At 38.1% G+C, this 22,397-nt stretch overlaps 1 protein-coding gene across 1 annotated transcript; it reads left to right on the plus strand.

Moving 5' to 3' along the window:
- The first annotated feature begins 659 nt into the window (after window positions 1–659).
- LOC127969988 (thyroid receptor-interacting protein 11-like) lies at window positions 660–19,782 on the plus strand. Its single transcript, XM_052572147.1, has 22 exons — window positions 660–1,259; window positions 3,474–3,550; window positions 4,004–4,114; window positions 4,219–4,524; window positions 4,615–4,686; window positions 4,791–4,956; window positions 5,110–5,448; window positions 5,557–5,597; window positions 5,807–5,902; window positions 6,101–6,307; window positions 6,426–9,161; window positions 9,327–9,608; window positions 10,046–10,186; window positions 10,353–10,546; window positions 11,453–11,616; window positions 11,831–11,934; window positions 12,035–12,134; window positions 15,279–15,360; window positions 15,479–15,593; window positions 17,539–17,661; window positions 17,746–17,884; window positions 18,641–19,782. Exons 1-22 carry the CDS (start codon window positions 1,121–1,123, stop codon window positions 18,862–18,864), a joined length of 5,958 nt encoding a protein of 1,985 aa, XP_052428107.1. The 5' UTR covers window positions 660–1,120; the 3' UTR covers window positions 18,865–19,782.
- The last annotated feature ends 2,615 nt before the right edge of the window (window positions 19,783–22,397 follow it).

Consider the following 22,397-nt stretch of genomic DNA (forward strand, 5'->3'; position numbering starts at 1 on the left):
TCTTGATTCTTTCAGCTTCTTTTTTGACTCTTTTCTTAGAAGTACTCAGTGTGATAATGAGGAAAATTTGAAAGTTACTACAGTAAGTGTATTATTATATTTTATAATTTATTATTATAATAAAAATAGCAATTTATTACCTAATAAATTATACATGCATGATTATATATTATTCAAAGGTTTGGGTTTGGTAAGATTTTTGATTGTCTCATGCTCACCAAGGCTGCATTTTATTTTATTTTAAAATACAGTAAAAACAGTAATATTGTGAAATATTTTTACAATAAAAATTACAGTTTTTCTTTGTTTAATGTATTTAAATGTAGTTATCCTTGTGTTGCAAAGCTATATTTTATATATTATATTTATATTTAAATCCAGTCTTCAGTGTCACTTGATCCTTCAGAAATCATTCTCATGCTGATATGGTGCTTGTTAAAAAGAGTTCTAGTGCATGTAATATACTTATAATATAAATATTGTAATAAAAAAGTCATTATATAATATATAAATTTTTTCATATTTGACACCCCCCCCCCCCCCCCCCCCCCCCAAAAAAATAGATTATGGCATCAGAGATATAGACAAACTTGGCCAAAACAAAAGTAGGAGTGGTTTATCACATGAATGCAGGACTCTTTCTGTCCAGTGGAGTCGCTGTTAAGGCGTGGAAAGAGTGCGCTGGATTGTGTTGGTCCTCCACCGTCCCATGATCCATCTGTGCTGTCCACGTCTCCGCTGACGGATGATTAGTCCGGTTGTGATGGCCGCGGTCGAGCTGGCATTTAACCCGCGTTAAAAACACAGTGACCCAAACCAAACCCTCACCAGAAACACGCCTGTCCATACGTGGATATAAGCCGTCGACCAGGTCTTCGTGATTCCTGTGGATTTAACACGTTCAACCCGGCGTTTTGTCTTTGTTTATGTCATGAAGTTTTGAACCAGCTGGAATCCGGATCCGCCGCTGATTAATTATTATTACGTATATGAAAAACAAACCAGGGTAAAACGCTAGTTATTATTAATTATCTTGAGTACATGAAGCCCTCGCTCGCATTGTGTGTGTGTCTGAGAGGCCCGTGTCGGTGATTTAGGGTTAGATCCGGTTCGGCTAATCATGTCGTCTTGGCTGGGAGGGTTAGGCTCTGGCCTGGGTCAGAGTTTGGGTCAGGTCGGGGGAAGTTTGTCTTCTTTCACCGGCCAGATCTCTAATTTTACCAAAGATATTCTGCTGGAAAGCGCCGAGGAAGTGGGAGGTGAGTTGACAACAGTCAAGATCATTTCACTTTCCATACAGACATTTAGTACTTTTACAGTGTGTACAGTATTGTCAACTGTTTTGTTATATTATTGTCTATTATACATTTATATTTAGTGATCACAACTGTAGACTATACTGACTCTAGCTATGCTTCATTTGTATATTTCCAAATTAATCTCACTGTTTAATGTGCTAATTGTCTGATTGTTGAGATGTGACTATACTTTAGTAGTTTTTTTAAAGATGTGGTTTTGTTTACATTGGCATCTGGTCGAAGAAATAAGGAAAGTGCTCTCAAAAATGAAAATTAACACAAAAAACACAAAAGAAAATATTAGGGAAGTGGAGCCTCTATTCCATGTAATGAAAGTGAATAATGACAGAGCCTGTCATTCTGCCTATCTCCTTTTGAGAAGAAAGTCACACAAGTTTGGAAGAAACAAGATGTTAGGGTGTGTAAATGGCAGAGTTTTAATTTTTGGTTAAACTCTCGCTTTAGGATTTCCCTTGTAATTTTCTTCATATGTCATATGATGCTGAAGTAATTATAGTAAGACCGGGTAAGAGGTTTGTTTGCATACAGGTGCTGAATCCCTATTAGACATGTAGCTTCGGCTTCAGTTTAGGGACTTGACCTTAATCCAGAAAGTGCTGGATGTTTCTTTCTTTTATGAATGGTCACTTAATATTAAGCACTTTGGTGTGTATCTCTGCCTTGCTCCTTGTATCTGGCTCAGTAATTTTGCAAACACAGAAGTACAGTTTATTTATTTATTTATTTTTACTAACAATATGCCCCGTTTGACCGTTGGAGGAGTGGACAGACACACACAGAGCACAACGAGAACTTTGATCAGCAGCTTCCAACAAAGCAGACAGACCTTGAGTATATATATAAAGGTGGTGTCCGCTTTACCAAAAGGTATATTTGCTAACATTAGGTGTCATGCAAGCACTGAACAGCATTTAATAATAAAGGCTCAAAAGGCTCATTGTAATATTATTTATTGTTAATTCTTGTTCATTCCTTGTACATTAAGTAATAATAATGTTAATATTTGTAATTTTAATTGTTAAAAATATATTAGTAGTTAGGCCTATATGTACAAATAACAATAAAGTAGATAAAAAAAAATATTGTTTATTGCTATTTCATGTCATCTATTGCATTAATTATTTTTAACATATATAAACTTATTGTAAATTGTTACAAGTGGTATATTGGCAATGATTTTAGGCTGGCTGTTTGGAAGTGGCAGGTGTGACACCTGGTAGGGGTTTGTCCTCTTCAACAGCAACAGAGACCCCCTACATGCAATGTGCCCTTGAGAAAGACAGAGCTTCAGATGGATTGTCACTATTATTGTTATAAGTTGCTTTAGTTAAAGGCTTTAACTAGATAGACTGCAACAGTTTGAGCTTAAAATCTTGGTTTGTGTTCTGCTGAAGAAACAAAGTCACCTACATCTCGTATGCCCTGAGGGTGAGCAGATAAACATCAAATTTTCTTTTTTGGGCGAACTATCCCTTTAATGCCCAAATGTAGTGAGATAGTTTAGCTAACTGTGTTTAACCTCAGACCTGCTGCGGTTTGTGCTAGTTTTTCTCAAATCCATATTTTATGCATTAAATAATGAAAATAAGTTCATGTTTTCTTGTTTGCATACATGAGATTTGCAAGTGGGGTTGAAACACAGTATGCTTTGTGTGTAAATAACTCGTTTGGCATGTGAACCTGAAGTGTGTTGAAATAGAACCTTACTGTTTAGAGCTTGTGGACAAAAACTGTCAACGAAAAATAAGCTGTTACCTATAATTGTTGTTTTTTCACTCTCAGCTGTTTAGTTTATATTGTGTTTTTTAATATCTTCAGTAATTTGCTTAGGTGTCTGTATTTATTTAAGTGTACTTGTTGGTTATAGATATGTAATATCTGCTGGGGCTATGCAGCTGCTAGGTTAAAATAACCGAACTTGATCCTCCTGCAGTGTTGGTAGCCTATTTAAAGGAACAGTCACCAAACAATTGAATAATGTGTCCTTTAAATGCGAATGTAGTACTAGGCCTTTGGTGGTTTAGTTTGATATTTTTACTTTCTATACACCTGTCAAGGATTGTTCATCTTTAACCTTCTCATTCAGTGCGGTCTTGTAGTTAGTATGTGTTTTTTCTCTTTCAGAGACTTAGAAATGATGTTCCTTTCTTACAGATGCTGGCTCTGAGCTGCAGGTGTCCAGCTCTAGACTGCAAGAACTGGAGACTTTATATGCAACACAAAAATCAGAGGTGATTAATAGAGCAGAAAAAAGTATTAGTCTAATGCTGAAGATATTTCTCAATTCTGTCATGAGACCTTGACGGTGTGCTTGAAAATGAAGACATTTCTACTTTTTATTTGCACACATTGTTTTTTTTTTAAGCCTAATTATGCACCACAATTCAGTTAATTCAATTCAAGTTTATTTGTATAGCGCTTTTTACAATAGAAATCGTTACAAAGCAACTTTACAGAAAATTATGGGATGTAAATCCCGTGGCAAAACATAGAAACAAAATAGAGAAATCATAAGCATAGCTGCTGATCCAACAAAGTAAAATTAGTTTAACCCAAGCTAATGATTAAAAATGCACATTTGATCCGATTGATCAGTTAAAGGATGAATTGTTCAAAACATTTTGTCAGTGCATTGACATCTGCAATTAAATTTTTAAGATTGTATTTGCCTTTGTGTGGTTTAGTATGAGCGTTTGCGAAGAATAAACTCTGAGCTGGAGGAGAAGCTGGAGGCGGCAGAGATTCAGGTCAAACAGCAGTCAGTGGAATACAGAAGCCTCCTGCAACAGAAAGAGGTTTGGGCTCAAAAAAAGAATTGCACTTATCTAATTATAGTGGGAGAATTTCAAAAGTTTAGAATCATACTGATGATATTGTGTGTTTGTTTATTGTTGTAAAGGTGGAGATCAGTCACCTCAAGGCCCGTCAGAGCGGTCTGCAGGAGGAGGTTCAGAAACTCCAACATTCTGCTCAGGCTGCAGCCAGCTCATCCTCCTATGATGCTGCTGTACTAGCTGTTACCACTGCTGCCACTACCACTACTCCGTCTTCCTTTCTGCACCACTCTACAGCTGTCCATCAAGGCTTCCATGGTGATGAGGTGGACCTCAGTGATGTCCTGTGGTCACAGCAGGAAATTAACCGTCTTTCCAATGAGGTGCATCGTCTTGAAGCTGAAGTGGCCCATTGGAGGAGAGTTGCTCAGGTCACTTTTAATTTTACAATTATAGAATGTGAGCTATAAGCTATAAACTAGATTATTTATTATATATTTGCTTATGTTTCAATTCATCAGGCATCCAAGCTACCGGGAGTTGATGGTAACGGAGACCAGGGTGAAGTTCTGAATATGCAAAGAATGATAAAGGTGAAAAACCTTTTCATCTGTAACAAAGAGTAGGTGCTTTCCTGTTGGCCAGTGCTTGGGATCTGGTTCTGTTTTTAAACCAACTGATGTTCTGACCCAATCAGGAGCTTAGAGAGGAAATGGCACCGGAGGTGGATGAGCACCAGCATGAACTGGCAGCATTGCAGGATGCCCAGAGGCAGAAAATGGCTGAAATCTCAAAACGCCACAGAGAGGAGCTGGCAGAGTATGAGGAGAGAATCGAGGAGCTTGAGGAGCAGCTTCAAAGTGGTGAGGAGAAACATTGATGGATATAAGAAATCAAAGTCAGGACATTTCTGAACTTTTTAAATCCAGATAACGTGTTCGGTTTTGTATTTGGTAGGTTTGAAAATAACAGTTGAATTTTGAGCACAATGCTGTGTTTATATCCCTCTTCTTCAGAAGGTGCAAGTGTTGTCCAAAAATCAACCACAGTACAGGACTCCGCCAAACTTCAAGAGTTGCAATCGACCATACAGTCTTTACAGGAGGAGGCAGAGCTTCAGCGCAAACAGCACAGAGATCTATTGGCCAGTTTTGAGGAGGCAGAGCGTCAGAAGGCCAAGCTAGAGAGGGAAAAGGAGGAGACTACAGCAGAAAATACAGAATTGTTGCAGAATTACAGTCGCCTTCAGAAGTCTGTATACGAACTCCAGGCTCGAGTACAGGAACAGGAAGGGAAGTCTATGCTGAAAGCCCAGAATGACAATGAGATACAAACCTTGAAAAAAGCTCTGGCAGGTATAGAGAACACAAGAAAATGTGTATGATCGAATCATATGTTCTTGAATGGGGAAAATCTCTGATACTGCTCTCTCATATTTCTTATATTTTTTTATTTTATTTAAGGTGCAGAGAAAGAGATGGCTAGATTGAGGACTCTCAGTGAGGTAAATTTGCTAAAAACCTTACAATTTAGAAGTTGGTAGCCCAGTAATATTTAATGTTTTTATCCATGCTGAGGATTCAAATATAAAACAATTGATAAAATGTTCAAAAGAAAGAAAGTATTTGGACTCTTTCTTGTTGCAAATAATGTAAGTGTGGGATGTGTGTCAAATACAAAAAATAAATAAATAAATGTTTTCATTTAATTCAGAGCAGTCCTACAGAAGTAGAACATGCTGAGATACTGGAGCTCAACACCATCATTGATACCATCAGGAAAGAGAAGGAAGAAGTGGAGAGAGAAAAGGTATGTGTATATTGACAATATTATGGTACACACTAATACCCGTTTCTTCCTGAACTTTCAAATAAAAAAAATCTTTGAATATGGGGCCATCAGTATTTCAGTAGCTTTTTGAAAGGACATTTGCATGTTATCATTTAAATGGAAATTTACACTTAACTTACATTAGTTTAATACCTTTTTTTTCTTTTTCTCCATTAGCTTGCATTAGTTGAGAGGCTGACCCTGGCTGAGGAGAGACAGAAGGAAGGAGAGTCAGAAAGTGTTATGGAACTGTCACAGGAAGTTTCAGACCTAAAGAGTCAGCTAGTCCAACGGGAGCAAGCTCTAAAGCAAGCCCATCTTGATATAGAGACACTCAGTGCTGAACTGGAGGAACTGGACCAGCAGAACCAAGAGGCCACACGGGTACTCTCTTTGAACCAGTGCATTCATTTTATTAGACAGAATACAATTATTGGATCTGTTTAATGTATTTAAAATTTGAGTCGATATACTTCATACTTAAACAGTTTTCTTTCTCAAGCATCTTATTGCAGTGAAGGACCAGCTGTCCCTGCAGAAAACCCAGGCTGATGCGGAAAAATCCTATCTTCAGTCAGATCTCAACTCCTCCCTTGACCAGAAACGTACTCTTCAACTGGAGCTGGAAGCTCAGGGGGAGAAGCTAAGTCAAAGTGCCTTCTCCTTGAATGAACTGCACATGGCAAAGCAGCAACTGGAATCTACAGTAAAAGAGTTGAGGGAAAAGTTGTGCAAGTCACAGGATCTGGGCAAAGAGCTGGGGCAGGAGTCCTCTGACCTCAAGAAGATGCTTCAGGAAAGAGAGACAGAACTTACTGAACTTCATGAGAAGATAAGTCATTCTGGAGAGCAGGGAAATGCATTAGAGGTACACAGGAAGGTACTTGAGACAAGGGATAAAGAGATCCAGGACTTGAGAATTCAGTTAGCAGAAGTAAAAACCTCCTACGAGAGGGCCGTTTCAGAGGATTTTGAATTGAAAATTGAAAACAGAAAGCTGAAAGAAGAGAGCACTCAGGCTTTAGAAAAGATTGACCGTTTGGAAAAGCAGATCCATGATGGTCAAGCCTCTCTAAGCAGGATGTCCCTGGAGAAAGAGACCCGCATTGAAGCTTTGAAACTAGAGAAGACCCAGTTAGAATCTGAGCTAAGCCAGACTGAGAAGCGACTATCAGATCAGGCCAAACAGTATCAACAAACTGTCGACGACCTAACCAGAGCAAGCTCTCTGGATGCTTCTGCGCTACAGACCGAACACGAGAGAATGGTGAAACTGAATCAGGAAAAAGATCTCTCAATTGCAGAGCTCAAGCGTGAGATGGAGCAGATGGTCTCTGACCACAGAGACACCAGTGAGATGTTGGACATCACTGTGGCCGGCCAAAATCAACTCACTGAGCTTTTGCAGGAGAAGGATGCCTTTGCCGAAACCTTAAAAGCTCGAGCTGCAGAAGCACAACAGGAATTAGAGCGCAAGTTCTTGGGAGCAACTCATGAGTGCGACTCTCTAAGAAAGTCAGTGGAGGAGAAGGACAAACAGCTTGGAGCCATGAAGGAAGAAAATAGCCATCTAAAAGAAGAGATCGACCATCTGAGGGACCAGCAAAGCAGAGCGCCATTATTGTCAGAGCCACGGACACTGGACATTATCACAGAGCTTGAGACTGAAGTGGCCCAGCACAAAGCTTCCAGAGATCAACTTGAAGAAGAGGTCCAATCATTGAGAAAATTATCAGAGGAGCAGCAGGCTACAGCGTTGCAATCCCAGCGTTCTCTGCAGGTGCTACAGAGTGAACTTGAGCAAGCACGGACAAGACATGAACAAAGCTCACTCAATTACGAAAGACTCATCACTGCTAAGGATGAGGAGATTGTTCGGCTTCAATCAGAAGTGGAGGGCCTGAGCACACAAGGACAGAGTCAAATACAGTCCATAGAAATCCTACAGGAAGACAAGACCCAGTCGCTGAATGGCGAAAACGGTAACGAGAAACATGACCTTTCGAAGGTGGAGATTGAGAAGCTTGTGAAAGGCATCAAGGAGAAAGAGACTGAGATTAACCAGCTAAATGAGAAGAACCTGTCTCTTACCAAACAACTTGACCAGCTTGTGGTTTCTCAAAATGAGCTGGGAAAACTGTCGCAGATGGTGCTTCAAAAAGATCTAGAAATCCAGGCGCTCCACGCTCGAGTATCTGGTGGCCATGGTCAAGATGTGGTGTTCATGCAGCAGCAGTTGCAGGCGTATGCGGTGGAGCGTGAACAGGTGTTGGCCGTGCTCAACGAGAAGGCCAGAGAAAACAGCCAGCTGCGTTCAGACTACCATCGAATTATGGACATTGTTGCAGCCAAGGAAGCTGCCTTGTTGAAGCTCCAGCAAGAAAACCAGCGTCTCTCCACTATGAGCGACCCTTCAGGCAGTCAAGAGATGTTTCGAGAGACCATTCAGAACCTCTCCCGCATCATTCGTGAGAAGGATATTGAGATTGATGCCTTGACTCAGAAATGTCAGACCCTGGTCTCTGTCCTCCAGACATCTAGTGCAGGCGATTCTGTGAGTGGTGGCTCCGTGGGTGTTAGCAGCAACCAGTTTGAGGAGCTCCTACAAGAACGTGACACTCTCAAACAGCAAGTGAAGAAGATGGAGGAGTGGAAGCAGCAGGTGATCACTACTGTGAGGAACATGCAGCATGAATCTGCTCAGCTTCAAGAGGAGCTGCTCAAGCTGCAGGGACAGGTTTCTGCAGATAGTGACTGCAGCTCAAAGCTCTCGGTGGATTACTTCAGACTTATTCAGAGCTATGAGCAGAAAGAGAAAAAGTTGGGATTGTTAGGTCAAGAGTTGGCACAGGTGCAGCAGACCATCAGCCAGCTAAGTAGTACCAAAGACGTCCTGCTTGGGAAGCTTGGCAGTGTCAAGCAATCTCCAGAAGCTTCCGCTATGATGGCCACCCAGGCTTTTGCCCCTCCAAACCTGAAGGGGGCACCACCAGGCCAAGATGAGAACCTAGATCAGGAGTTGCAGTCAATGCAGATAATTTTAGCAGAGAAGGAGAGCATGATAAGAACTCTGCAGGAAAACAATCATCTCTTGTCGAATTCTGCATCACTGTCTGAAAGTGAGCAGAGAAGCCATGCAGAGGAGCTCAAGCAGGCCAGAGATAAGCAAGAATCACTACAGCGCTCCCTCAGAGAGAAAGATCTGCTCATTAAGACCAAGGGAGACCAACTTTCTCAGGTGACTTACAATTCTGATGTGTTGAATGGCTGGAAGGAGTAACATGTCAGTATTGAGATTTGAGGAAGAGAAGTTTGCACATAAAATTTGATATAAGCTTCAAAAAATCTCTGAATAATTTTGTTAATCCTAACCTAATGTGATATTTTTTCTTGTACAAACTAGGTGAGTGAAAGTTTACGTAATCGTGAAAATGACAACGAGGTCTTGAAGCAGGCTGTGACAAATCTGAAGGAGCGTGCCCTGATCCTGGAACTCGATGTGAAGAAGTTAAAGGAGGAGAATGAAGCGATAGCAGCAAAAGCTCGTGAGAAAGAGACAGAGTTCCGTGCCCTGCAGGAAACCAACATGCAGGTGTCACTGCTGCTTCGGGAACGAGAGTTTCAGTTCAGTGCTGTAAATGAGAAGGCCACTGCCATGGAGAAGATGCTTAAAGATAAAGAGCAGGTTTGTCTGTTTGTGTTTTTTTTTTTTTATTAAAATGTAAAAAAAAATTAATCAAAGAATTTCAGCTTTGAAGACATAACATTTTAAAATAATAAAAAATATTATTTTAAATTTGATGTAATGTTTCACAATATTACTGTTTTTACTGTATTTTTCATTAAATAAATGTAACCTAATTGAGCATAGGAGACTTCTTTCAAAAACAAAATTCTTGCTTATCATCCAGTTTTGAACAGTAGTAATTTTTAATTTAATTTAAATATAATTATTATTATTGGCATTTAATTCTCTCGTTCACCCACTCTCCAAAATAATTGCAGTGGGAACAATTCACATTTATAATGTTAATGCCACTGAAGGCATACAACTTGTTCTGGACTGTTCTAGTTCTATAGGTGTTGTGAAGTTGACCTATTCTGCCTTTGTCTGTGCTGCAGGGTAAATCTGGTGAGCTGAACCAATTGTTGAATGAAGTTAAGTCCATGCAGGAGAAGGCAGTGTTGTTTCAGCAGGAAAGAGATCAAGTGATGATGGCTCTCAAACAAAAACAAATGGAGACGACTGCTCTTCAGAGTGAGGTAGCAAAGGCCAATATTAAATTGCTGTGCTTTATTGCCTTACTTAAAACATTGAAAACAATAACTCTTACCTTGTCCCAATTCAATTTAATACCCAGTTGCATCCATTAAAAATATTTTTTCATTTGGGAGAATTGCTGTACTTTCATGCACTTTCTGTCTATAGTTACAGCACACACGAGATAAAGAGCAGCGCCTGAAGCAGGAGGTGGAGCGTTTGCGCAATCACCTGTTAGAGATTGAGGATTCGTATACACGTGAGGCTTTGGCAGCTGAGGACAGAGAGGGAGAGCTGAGACGCAGAGTGGCTCTCCTGGAAGAAAGGTTAACATCTTCCTCCAGTGCTGTGGAGAGTGCAAGGTGGGTCTGTTTTAGTCTGTTGGTGTGATTGCTTGCTTAAAACAAGAATTTGCTGTTGGGGCCAATAGCCTCATTGGCAGAGCGCAATATATAGTGCCATTGTGCTTCAGGCATCCCGAGTTCAAGTCACGGCTTGTGGACCTTTCCGGATCACATATCCACCCCCACCCTCCCATCTCCCATTTCTCTTCCTGTCTAAATTACTGTCCTTCCATTATAAAGGCAAAAAATGCCAAAAACAACAACAGCATTTGCTTCCAGCATCCTTTTATATGTTCCAAAAACCTCCTTTTTAGAGTTTTAGTTCTAGATGGTTTGTCTGGTTCTTACATGCTTTGGCAGATCAAACAGTTTTATAATTACTTATCATAAAATGTTAATGGCATGATGCCAAACTGGATCGGAGGCTGTGTTTCTACAATGCTTTAGCACAGTGGTTCCCAACACTGCATATTTTTCATTTCTGCTTTCCCTGACAAACCAATTTGTGTTTGATTAAGGACACATGTAAAACATGCAGTGTTGGGGTGCCTCCACTGCCAGGATTGGGAACTACTACTTTGTGTCATTGTCACCCAACAACACTAACAACACCAGATCAGTTTGGTGACAGCACAACCTGTTGGTCAAAAGTAATTGGCCAATAAGCAGTTGTCACATTACAAGTAATTGCATCTATGGGTTTTCAACCATTTTGCTTAAAAACATCAACAAATATCTTTAGTTATCATTTTTTTCAAATGGTCTAATGCACTCATTTGTGCTTGGCCCACAGAAAGTTTTTCTTTCTGACATGGATACAAGAAATGTGAAAATATTGAGACATACTCATTGTATATTATAAGTATATATATTATTACTTACAGTGGTTTATCCTAACTAATGTCTCAAACTGTGTGTGTGTAGTCAGCAGGCTAGCCTGCAGGTGGAGTCTCTTCAGGAGCAGCTGAATGGTGTTGTCAGACAGAGAGATGAAGCTCTTATTCAGCTCCGTGCTTCTCAGGATCAGGTCAACCAGTATGCAGTGTCACTCTCTAACCTGCAGATGGTGCTAGAACAGTTTCAACAAGGCGAGTGCACACATTATTTGCTATTCCAGTATTATTGTGATTTATTAAGAGAAAAAGTATTTCTTGTACGGAATGAAGGCTATTAAAGTAATTACAAATGTAGATCGGAGTGTAATATTCAGATATTTATTTTTTAAAATGTTTGGATTAAGAGAGGAATCTGCAATAATTCTTCAGTCTTGAATGATGGTGACATTTGTATCTCTTTTCACAGAAGAAAAAGCCATGTACTCAGCAGAACTGGAAAAACACAAGAGGGAGAAAGAAGAGTGGAGAACTAAAGCAGAAAATCTTCATGATCAGGCAGCTGCTTTGCAAGTCAGTCCTAACAGACTTATGTACAGACCTCTGTCCATTCTGCACCGTGTTTGACACTAGTATTTATGTTAATGTTCTGTGTTTGTGTGTGTAATCTTAGATAAATCTGGATGAAGCAAACGCAGCTCTAGAATCTGCCTCTCGCCTCACTGATCAGCTGGACCTCAAAGAGGAAGAGATAGAAGATCTGAAGAAACAAGGTAAGGCCAAATGTCACCAGGTGAATGACTGTTGAAATCAGAGCTTGAAAATCTTCCTAGAAATGATGGACAGTGGTTCTCAACGTTTTGATTTGAAGGCCTCCCATAGTGGCTAAGATAGGGGCTTTAGGTTGTAGTTCTAGGAATTGGCCAGCATGGTGGTGCCTAGAGGATAATTTCCCCAAATTGGGCCATTTTCCTGGTTTAATTCGCACCGCCAGCAGGAACTCTGAAGTGGTTGAAAGCTACATCTTCATTTATTGCATTTTCAACCATCAACAACCGGTGAATGGAGATCGCTGTGATCGGAGCTGTTTTTGCTGTGTCGTGGGTTTCGTGATAACGGAGATGGAATGTAAATGCACAGTTACTCGATTAAAAAAGGGCATGAAAATGTGACTACCGTATTTTTCGGACTATAAATCGCACCTGATTATAAGTCGCGTCAGTCCAAAAATACATCATGATGAGGAAAAAAACATATATAAGTCGCACTGGACTATAAGTCGCATTTATTTAGAACCAAGAGAAAACATTACCGTCTACAGCCACGAGAGGGCGCTTCGAGAGGGATGTCTTCAGTGTAGACTACAGGAGCACTGAGCAACATAGAGCGCCCTCTCGCAGCTTCAGATGGGAATGTTTTCTCTTGGTTAAGGTCAAATTAATTTTGATAAACGAGTCGTTGATGTATTACATTAATTAAAACCAATTTATTTTGGGATTTTATAAGGGTCTGTGTGATTTCAATAAAGATAATAAATATTTAATGGAAAAATTATTAATTTACATCTTCATTTTTGTGTTGTTAGTATTTTAATAAGGTTTTGTCCCATTGGACGTTTGCTGACACACAATTCAAATAAATCAATCATAGCAGTACAAAGGATGGGTATCAGCATTTATTTCCTGATTCAGTTTGAGTCTGATTCAGAATCTCAGAATTTATTTTAATAAAGAAGGATGCAGAATACAGAAACACGAAATTCAAATTAAATGGCCCTTAGAGACTAATCAACCACAGAAAAAAAGCTAAGGCTGGGTCAGTTTGATTCTTGTAACTTATTTCATTCAGTTGGATTTAGAATGCATAATGATTTCATGTTGTGGTTATAGGTTAATAAAAAAAAAAAAATATATATATATATATATATATATATATATATATATATATATATATATATATATATATATATATATATATATATATAATATATTAAAAAATGCATTCTATTTTGTAACTTTGCTAATTACCCTTATGAACCTGCACAGCACGTATCATATCCATTACAGTAGACCCAATCCCATAAAACACTAAAATACGCCACAAAAGTGTTTTGCGAAAAGACTAGCTCTCAAGCCGAGTTGTCTCACAACTCATGGCACATTATCTGAGATTTTCTCAGATTTGTAGTGCTGTAAACCATATGTCTGAAGAGAATCGTGAACGTCAATGGGACTAGGAACATCAGGAACCATTAAATTATATCTGACTCTTTAAGACTGTGCTTTATGTAGTGGTTTAAGTTTGATTCATATCAGTGCATACATCAAGAAACACACATGTTTGTGTTTGTAAGAGAGATGCAGAGAACAGCCAAGTCTCTAGATGGTATAGATGTTTAGCATTCCTTCACATCTCCTCTCTGTCAGAGAGATAATATTTATGGCATGTCAGTAGCCAAATTATGTAGACAAAGATTCTCTTTTTCCACCCACACTGTCTTTCTAACTCACCTATCCCTTTCTTCTCTGTCCGTATCAAGCCCCAAATCAGCAATACGGTGCTGTTGGTCTGAGAGGGAGAGGAGGTTGAGAGATGAGTGTTGGGATTTTTACTGCATCTGTCAAAAACGACTGAAGAGACCGTAGACTGAATGGTTCATTTTTGCTTCGCAAAGCACAAGTGCAGCCGACAGACATTCCAGGGTGTTTAGCGCAGACAGGAACTCTCTCACCCTTTCTTATCGCTCCGCTCGTGTGGTCTCAGGAGGTACAGTCTCAGAGGAGAAGGGTTTTCAAGAGCCAAAAGGTCTGGACCAGCGAGGGGCGTTTGTGATAAAGGCATTTGGAGCACGTCATATTCTCACACTTCTTTGTTTTTACTCCATGAGACATTCCCAGACACACTGAACCCCATACCACCGTTTTTACTGTTTATGTTAAGCTGCAGACACACATACTTATTCTTTCAGTACAAACACTTGTTCTCTACTGTTTGCATTAATGCATAACAAAGTCATATACCACCTCCTGCTGAAAGCTCTGTCTGCATCTCACAAACACAGTATGTGCATGTAAAATTGGCTTTGTCTGGAAATAAAACCTACTTGCCAGTGGCTTGTGACTTTATAAGGAACTTCAGCATAATAATGTGCCTTTTTTTATTTTTTTTTATTTTTTATATTATCGTCACAAAGGCTGCATTTATTTGATCAAATAATTACACTGAATACAGTAATATTGTGAAATATTATTACAATTTCAAATAACCGCTTTGTATTTTAATATATTTTAAAAAGTAATTTATTTCTGTGATGGCAAAGCTGATTTTTTTACTAGCCATTACTACTAATTAAATCTTCAGTGTCACATGATCCTTCAGAAATCAGTCTAATATACTGATTCTGTGCTCAAAAAATATTTCTCATTATTATCAGTCTTAAAAAGCAGACATGATAGCCACGGTAGCCATGATACATTTTCAGGGTTTTATGTTAAACAGAAAGTTCAAAAGAACAGTATTTATTTGAAAAATCAATTTTATTGTAACATAAATATTTTTACTGTCTCTTTTGTACAATTGAATGCCTGTGCTTAACAAAAGTAATAATTTCTTTCTTTCTTGCAAAAAAAAAAAAAACAAGTTTTACTGACCCAAGATTTTTGAATTGTAGTGTGTATATGTATAAAGTTCAGTTATTCAATTTCATTGCCAGAAATTAAAAATAATTGTGTTTAGGAAAAGTTTTTGGACCCTTAGACCATATCTGACAGAAGCCAGACAGACATAAGCAAATTAAATAGTTTTTATTAATGTGTTGGTTTTATGAATTGGCCCATAAGTCTCGAGCCTAACTGTGACGGTAATGTATGGGAAAATACCACAAAATATTTAGACTTGTACCTGCGTGTACTTTGCAGTGGATGTGAGGCAGGAGATGTTGGAAGAGGCTCAGAGAAAACTGATGAACCTCCTGAACAGCACCGAAGGCAAAGTGGATAAGTGAGTCCAAAACACATCTGCACTGGAAACATATTTCATATATACATATGTAGATCCAAATATTTTCAAAAGGGTGTTCCTGTGAAATATCATCTAACATGATTTACTTCTGACACAGGGTTCTGATGAAGAATCTTTACCTGGGCTATTTTCATACCCCCCGAAACAAGCGCTCTGAGGTGCTGAGGCTTATGGGTAATGTGCTTGGGTTGGACCGAGATGAGGTGTCCGAGGTGGGTCAGTGCTCTCTGCTTCTCAAACTGTGGATTTGTCTTGATCCTCCCTTTTGAACTGACTTTTTAAATTCAAGTATTCCTCTTCGCAAATGTGCATGTGCCTGCATATATTTACATCACCAGATATTGTCAAGTCCAATTTTTCAGAGAGAAGGAGCAGCCATTCACCATTCAGGAATTCCTCCTGCTTTTCATCACTCTCAAATGTGGCTCTGCTCCAGTTATTGTCTCACCCTTGAAACGTGACAGTTAAACGTGTGGGTTTAATATTTGACCTCCTGACTCCTTATGTTCGGTTCTCTAACTAAATTTTTTTTCCCCCAATTATCTCTGTTTGATGTCAGCGTGAAGGTTTTTATCAGATTTTTCCACTCATCTTACCTCATGTGTTTAATTTGGCACAAACCTCAAGCTGCCCACCCTGGTCTTGTTGAAAAAAGTCTTTTCGGTTTGAGACCTTTGAAGGATGGTTTCGAGTTGCATTCGGTCCTCGCTGGTAATCTGGGTATAGAGGTTTCTGGTCTTGTTAGGACAGCGTGCATTAGTCGTCACATCAGCATCCCCGGAAACTCTGCACACATATGACTGCATTCATTTGGCAGACTGCTAATAGAGCTGATTTGTTTTCTGTTCAAACTGCTGTTTTTCCGTTTTGATCCTGGCGGGGCTGATTTTCTCAATAACAGGAACAGATCAGTTCTGAGCAGGATGTGGCTTAATTTCTTTCTTTTTTTTTTTTTCTTGGAAAAGCCATAATCATTTTAGCTATTGTCCTCGAAGGGTCAAAATCTGTGTGGGGTTTTTCCTTCTTCAACAAATTGTGCTCCAGTTGTTCGCAACCCATTTTACTTCCATAATGTGTTTTATTTCCAAGTAAAGCTGGATATTCAGTGATGGATAAATGGGAATTAATTTGACTGTGAAACGTGGGCGTTACATACCAGAATGGGAATGCAAGTTTGCTTAAACTTTAATTAGCTATTTGGCTATTGGATAACATTATTTAATATCCTGAGCAGCCTAAGTGACATGGACATTTATTTCAGAGAGAGTATTATTTTTCGTTTTAGCATGCATAATAAATTGTTCACAGTAGGACCAGAAAAGGGCATAAACAAAATCATTAGTTATTAACATAAGACAACACAACCTTATAGAATTTAATACATACCCTCACACCTGCATACATTTTGTTTTTCATTAAAATAGTTTTTAATATATTTCATTAGTATGCTCGTATATTCAAATTTTGTCATAAAAACATGTTTCAAGTCCAATCCTGATGGTTCTTATTACAGATGACAGATAGAAATAAGGGATTGATAAAGCATGCAAACAATATGAGACACAGACATCACAGCAGGCAGAAATCAGCAGTTAGAGACTTCAAGAGACAAAGAATGAATTAGATGACGGGCTCATGCCAACCTTACCCCAAAACCATTTCCTTACCCACAATTCCATAGAAGTAGACTGGAGTCTGGCAGGAGAGACTCCCAACTATTCAGCGAGTTGTGAGCAGAATTACCCAACAGCCCCCAGAAAAGAAAGCGGGAGAGAAGGAAAGTAAATATGAGTGTGTGTGTTTCTGGGTCACACAATCCACTTTCCATTTCAACCCATATTTTCTTTTTCCACTCCATACCTTTTTCATTTTTTTTCATGCTGCACATTAGGTTTTCCACTCAAGATCTCTGTGTTTACAACTAAAAATAATCCCAGTCTGCCTTTTTTGGTTAAAAAGTCTGATTCAGTGGTTTTATTTCAAAGGTTGCATTCATTTGCTCTGGTCTGAGTGCTTTGAGGACAGGGACATTTTTGTAGCAGTACCTCTTTGAACTTTACACAGTTATGTTGGGATTTTTACACGCACAACCAAAGACCACACAAACATTCCCTCTGACCTACTGTCCTACTGACTTACTGGTCTCTATTTCTGCAGTTGTTACAGGAAGAAGGCAAGAGCGGGATGACCGGATGGGTCTCGAGTTGGCTGGGAGGCAGAGCTGTTCAGAGTGTACCCAACACTCCCCAAAGGCCTACCCATGCACAGAACCTTAATTCGGTAGGCATGCATAGAAATGCATGAAAATACACATATTATTATACACATGCATCTTCCTCTTACACTAATGTTTGTGTTTTAAAGTCCTTCTCTGAGATGTTTGTGAAGTTCCTGGAGGTGGAGTCTACTCCTGCCCTTCCTGCCCCTAAATTACCTGTTTATGACATCAAGCCTCTGAGTGCGCCCCCACCTGGCCGGAGTACTGCAAGCACACCTGCATCAGGTATAATGTCTCACAAAACCTAGGAGTAAATTGTTAGCATATTATACTTTTTTTTTTTTATTATTATTATTGTTATTAGCCCATATTCGTTTTTTTTATTTTATTTGACTGAACTTTACAAAATAATAGTTTTTTTTGTTATTAGTCTAATAACTAAATTAGTTATTTATTTGTATCACTGTTTAATTTAATGCATAGTGCATCTAAAGATAAATAGTTTGCAATAAAAAAAGATTAAACATTTAATTCAAATAATTATATTATTATTTATAATATTATACAAATATTTTATTTTTATTTTGCCAAAATGGTATAAAATTTTATATGAAATATTTGTTATTTATCAGCTATAAAATTCAAATGATTTTCAATTTATCATTACTGGCCAAAATTTTAATATTGGTGCGTCCAGGATTAAAAAGAAAAAACCTTTACATTTTATAGGTCAGGCCCATTCATACCAGGGATGTTAACCAAAAAGTTATAATAATTGTTCTTGTTCTTTAAAAATGTGGAAGTCCACTACACAGGTTTTATGATAATAACACAGAGGGAGAATATGGTTGGAATGGCTTTCAGAACAAATGTTTTCCTCCTGATAAACGATGCACACATTGCCAACCAATTAAGATCCATCTGGTTTTAGATTTTACGTTTTGCGATTCATTGTTGGTCTGAACACATCTATAGTTATTATCATAACTATCTTTCTTGGTAGAAACTGGTCTTGTATTTCTATGATCTGTGTTCTTTCAGGTGTTTCAGGCCCAGGTAAGCGCACTGGGGATTCAAACCCCTTCCTGGCACCCCGGTCTGCAGCCGTGCCTCTCCTCAATCCCGCAGGTGCAGGCAGCACTGCAGGTGTGGGGGGCCACCTGCTTATGAAGCCCATCTCAGACGCCCTGCCCAGCTTTACACCTGTACCTGTGTCGGCAGAGGCCAGCGGTGGAGCTGTGCTCAAAGATTTGCTCAAGCAGTGATATCAGCCACCTGTACTGCCACTCAAAGCACTTTAGCTTAAAAGGACACTACACTACCAGAACACTGGGCCATGCCATGAATTCAAATATTTAATAAAATGTCTGATTCCCATCGGAATAAAAGAAAGATAAAGCATCTAAGGGCTGCCGTACTTGTTCAATTTGACTAAACTGAGGCCTAAGTTTGACAGAACTGAATTCTGTTTGCAAGCTGGGGAAGATTACATTATCGAATAGTCTTATGACCTTCTCCCAACATTTATTTAATGTCGTGCAAACATTCAGCTTGTTATTTTTAGACAGAGAGGTGTTTAATGTTTTTTTCTAGTGTGTTGAGAGACTGTCTGATGCTGTCTGGCATCCACTACACAAATGGATTTATTAAACCTTTTCCACTTCTGCAAAAACGCTACACAGATAGTCTTTCAGAATCCTCCCATTTTAAAGGAATTGTTGGCCGCATGGTATAGCAGGCACAAAAGCAGTTAATCAAGAAGTGACACGTGATCTTGGATTTAGACTGCTGCTCATGCTCCCATGCTATGTTATATATTTGTACATCAATCATATTTTTCACTGTTTATGCAGTGGGCATAAGAAAAAATGTATCTGCAATATTCAGACCTTTTTAAGGTAGAAAGAAACATTATGTATATATAGTTTGGAAAACATGCAGACAAAGGAAAATGAAACTGCAAATTAAGTGTAAAAATGTTTTTAAAATTGTTTAATGAACAAATAATAAACCTATGTTATAACAAACATTAGTTTATTAACACAGGACTCCTAATTCAGTGGGTTTCTGCCAAATATTAAAAAATGCCATATGAAGGCCTAATATGAAGAATTGTTTTTTGTTGGTTTTATATTTCTTTTTTTTTTTTTTTGAGAAAATGGCCTTAGTAATTATCTTTTTGGTTACTATATCTTTCATAAAAGTTGGGTGCACTTAAATATTTAGATTTAGGATACATTTATACATTTTAGGGTATATATTTTGCGCTGATGTTTATTTAAAGTTGGTCAATCTTTTTTAAATTTGAAAGACTGCTCATGAAAGTGGTAGTTTCTCTTTTCTGCTGAATAAACTATTCTATGTATATTTGCATTTTCGCTTTTATTTATTTTAGAGCATTTTTTATATGAAGTTATTACAGTTCACTTTTGTTTTTATTTAGAAATAGGGCTCTTAATGATAACTATGCAAAGGAACTCCTGCTGCTCGGTAATTAATAAGTAAATCTAATCCTTAAATTGTGCAGTACTTTTCCATATACAAGACTTATATAAGGAAACATTGCATTTGTTGATCTTTTGCATCTGTGTTTTCTTTTTTTCCCTGCAGACTGTATAATCACAAAGCTGTAATTTAAAAGTGCTTATGGAGGCAGTGGTCTAGAGCATTATCAGACCAGATTAACCTCAAAAGGGAATGTCCGTCTTTCCCAATATGTCTCTAGGGAAAACCCTGTCTGGAATTCCAATTGTAGTGTAACCATGTCTAATCTGGTGTATAGATTCTTGAAACATTTAACCAGTTTAAATTAGGGCTGTGCGATACTGAAAAAAAATGCTATATACGATAACTCAAATAATGAGATATGTGATACGATAATGCTCGTGATACTCATAATGTCATATGCTCAGATGAAACGGTTTTACTCCGCTGTTGCAGAGTCAGTTCTGTGAACTTCTAGAACCATCTTGTCATACATGTATATATGTATGTATATATGTATATATATATATATATATATATATATATATATACAAATACACACAGTGTTGTGAAATTACTCTATTAACTAGTTACTAATGATGTCTTCAACAGTATAATTAGATTACTGTACTAATTACTCAAACAAATTGCATTACATAATTTTGCGCGCACACACACACACAAAACTCTTTGCAATACTATTGCATTAATAATTACTTTCTAAAGCCCTATCATCCTCGACCAGTTGGACAATAGGAGGATTGTATTTCTTTTAAATAAATAAATTTGCGTACTTGAACTAACCAAAATATTTGAAGGGAGATAGTTACATTTAAAACCATAACATGAGAGATTCCATTTTGATGTAAACTATTGTTTTATATAGAATTGAGCTGTTTATACACTGTAATTAAATTACTTAAAATGAAAAGTAATCCCCTAGTTTACTTTTTCAAGGGGAAAGTAATTAAATTACAGCAATTAATTACTTAGTAATGCATTATACCCAAAACTGTATATGTGTGTGTGCATGCATACAGTGGCATACAAAAGTTTAGGAACCCCTTGCAGAATCTGTGAAAATGTGAATAACTTTCACAAAAGAAGTAATTTTTTATTTAGTAGTACTGTGTAAGATATTTTACATAAAAGATGTTTACATATAGTCCATAAGACAAAAACAAAATGCTGAAATTATTAAAATAACCTCATTGAAATGTTTGGCAACCCTTGGTTCTTAATGTGGTTTCCTGGATGACCCATGACTGTTTTTTTTTTTTTTTTTTGCTTTGTGATGGTTGTTCATGAGTTCCTTGTTTGTTCTGAAAATTTCAGCTGAGCTTTGTTCTTCAGAAAAATCCTGCAGGTCCTGCAGATTCTTCAATTTTCCAGAATCTTTTGCATATTCGAACCCTTTCCAGCAGTGGCTGTATGATTTTTAGATCCATCTTATCACACTGAGGACAATTGAAGGACTCAAACACAACTATTAAAAAAAGGTTCAAATATTAACATGAAAAGTAACATGGAAGTATCTAGATATTTCAACAAAATAAGAAAAATTCTGACATCATCCTGTTCAGAGGTTTTCACCCATGGCTCTTATTCCATTGTTTCCTTCTGGAGCATCAGTGCATGTTTGAACCTTTTTTAATAGTTTTGTTTGAGTCTCTCAATTGTCATGGCACATTTGAATCCCAGCAAGTATCTGTGATGCTTTAAAGCAAATGCATTGCGAAACACTTTGAGGGTGTTGGATATAGTGAATGTAACCAGGTGTCAGATTTTAATGCGAACTCTCCTCACACAGCACTCACAAAGCCAGACAAAATAACCCTGCCCTCACCAGGGAACACCTGCTTTAGCCTCCCACATTCCTCGCAGCCGTTTTTCCTGCTGTTAGATTGTGTACATTTGAACTATCATAACTCTGCTGTCTGTTTTATCAGCGTCAGATCAAGTCTAAACCTCTTTTATATCTCAAGAGCTCAATCCAAATGGGCTTTTGCCTAGAGGGTGTGTTAATCTGGCAGACTTTGATCACCTCGAACCAGAAAATGTTCGTATTTAAGAGTCTAATGAATGTCTGAGCAATTATTTTTAAAAAAATCTGTAATGTATCACTGATGCGTTTAATGGCTCACTGAACTTGTAACTGATGCAACTCTCCAAAAAGTTGCTCTTTTGCCATACTGTAGTAAGCCTGGTGACTGAGTTTACACAGCTGCCACTGAATGGTTGAGTTTTTTTAAGAGAGCAGCAGAGAGGGTGTGTGGCAGTTTGCTACCCAGTGATGTGACCACTGACTCCATCT

Source organism: Carassius gibelio, chromosome B13 (assembly GCF_023724105.1).
Source record: "Carassius gibelio isolate Cgi1373 ecotype wild population from Czech Republic chromosome B13, carGib1.2-hapl.c, whole genome shotgun sequence".
NCBI lineage: Eukaryota > Metazoa > Chordata > Actinopteri > Cypriniformes > Cyprinidae > Carassius > Carassius gibelio.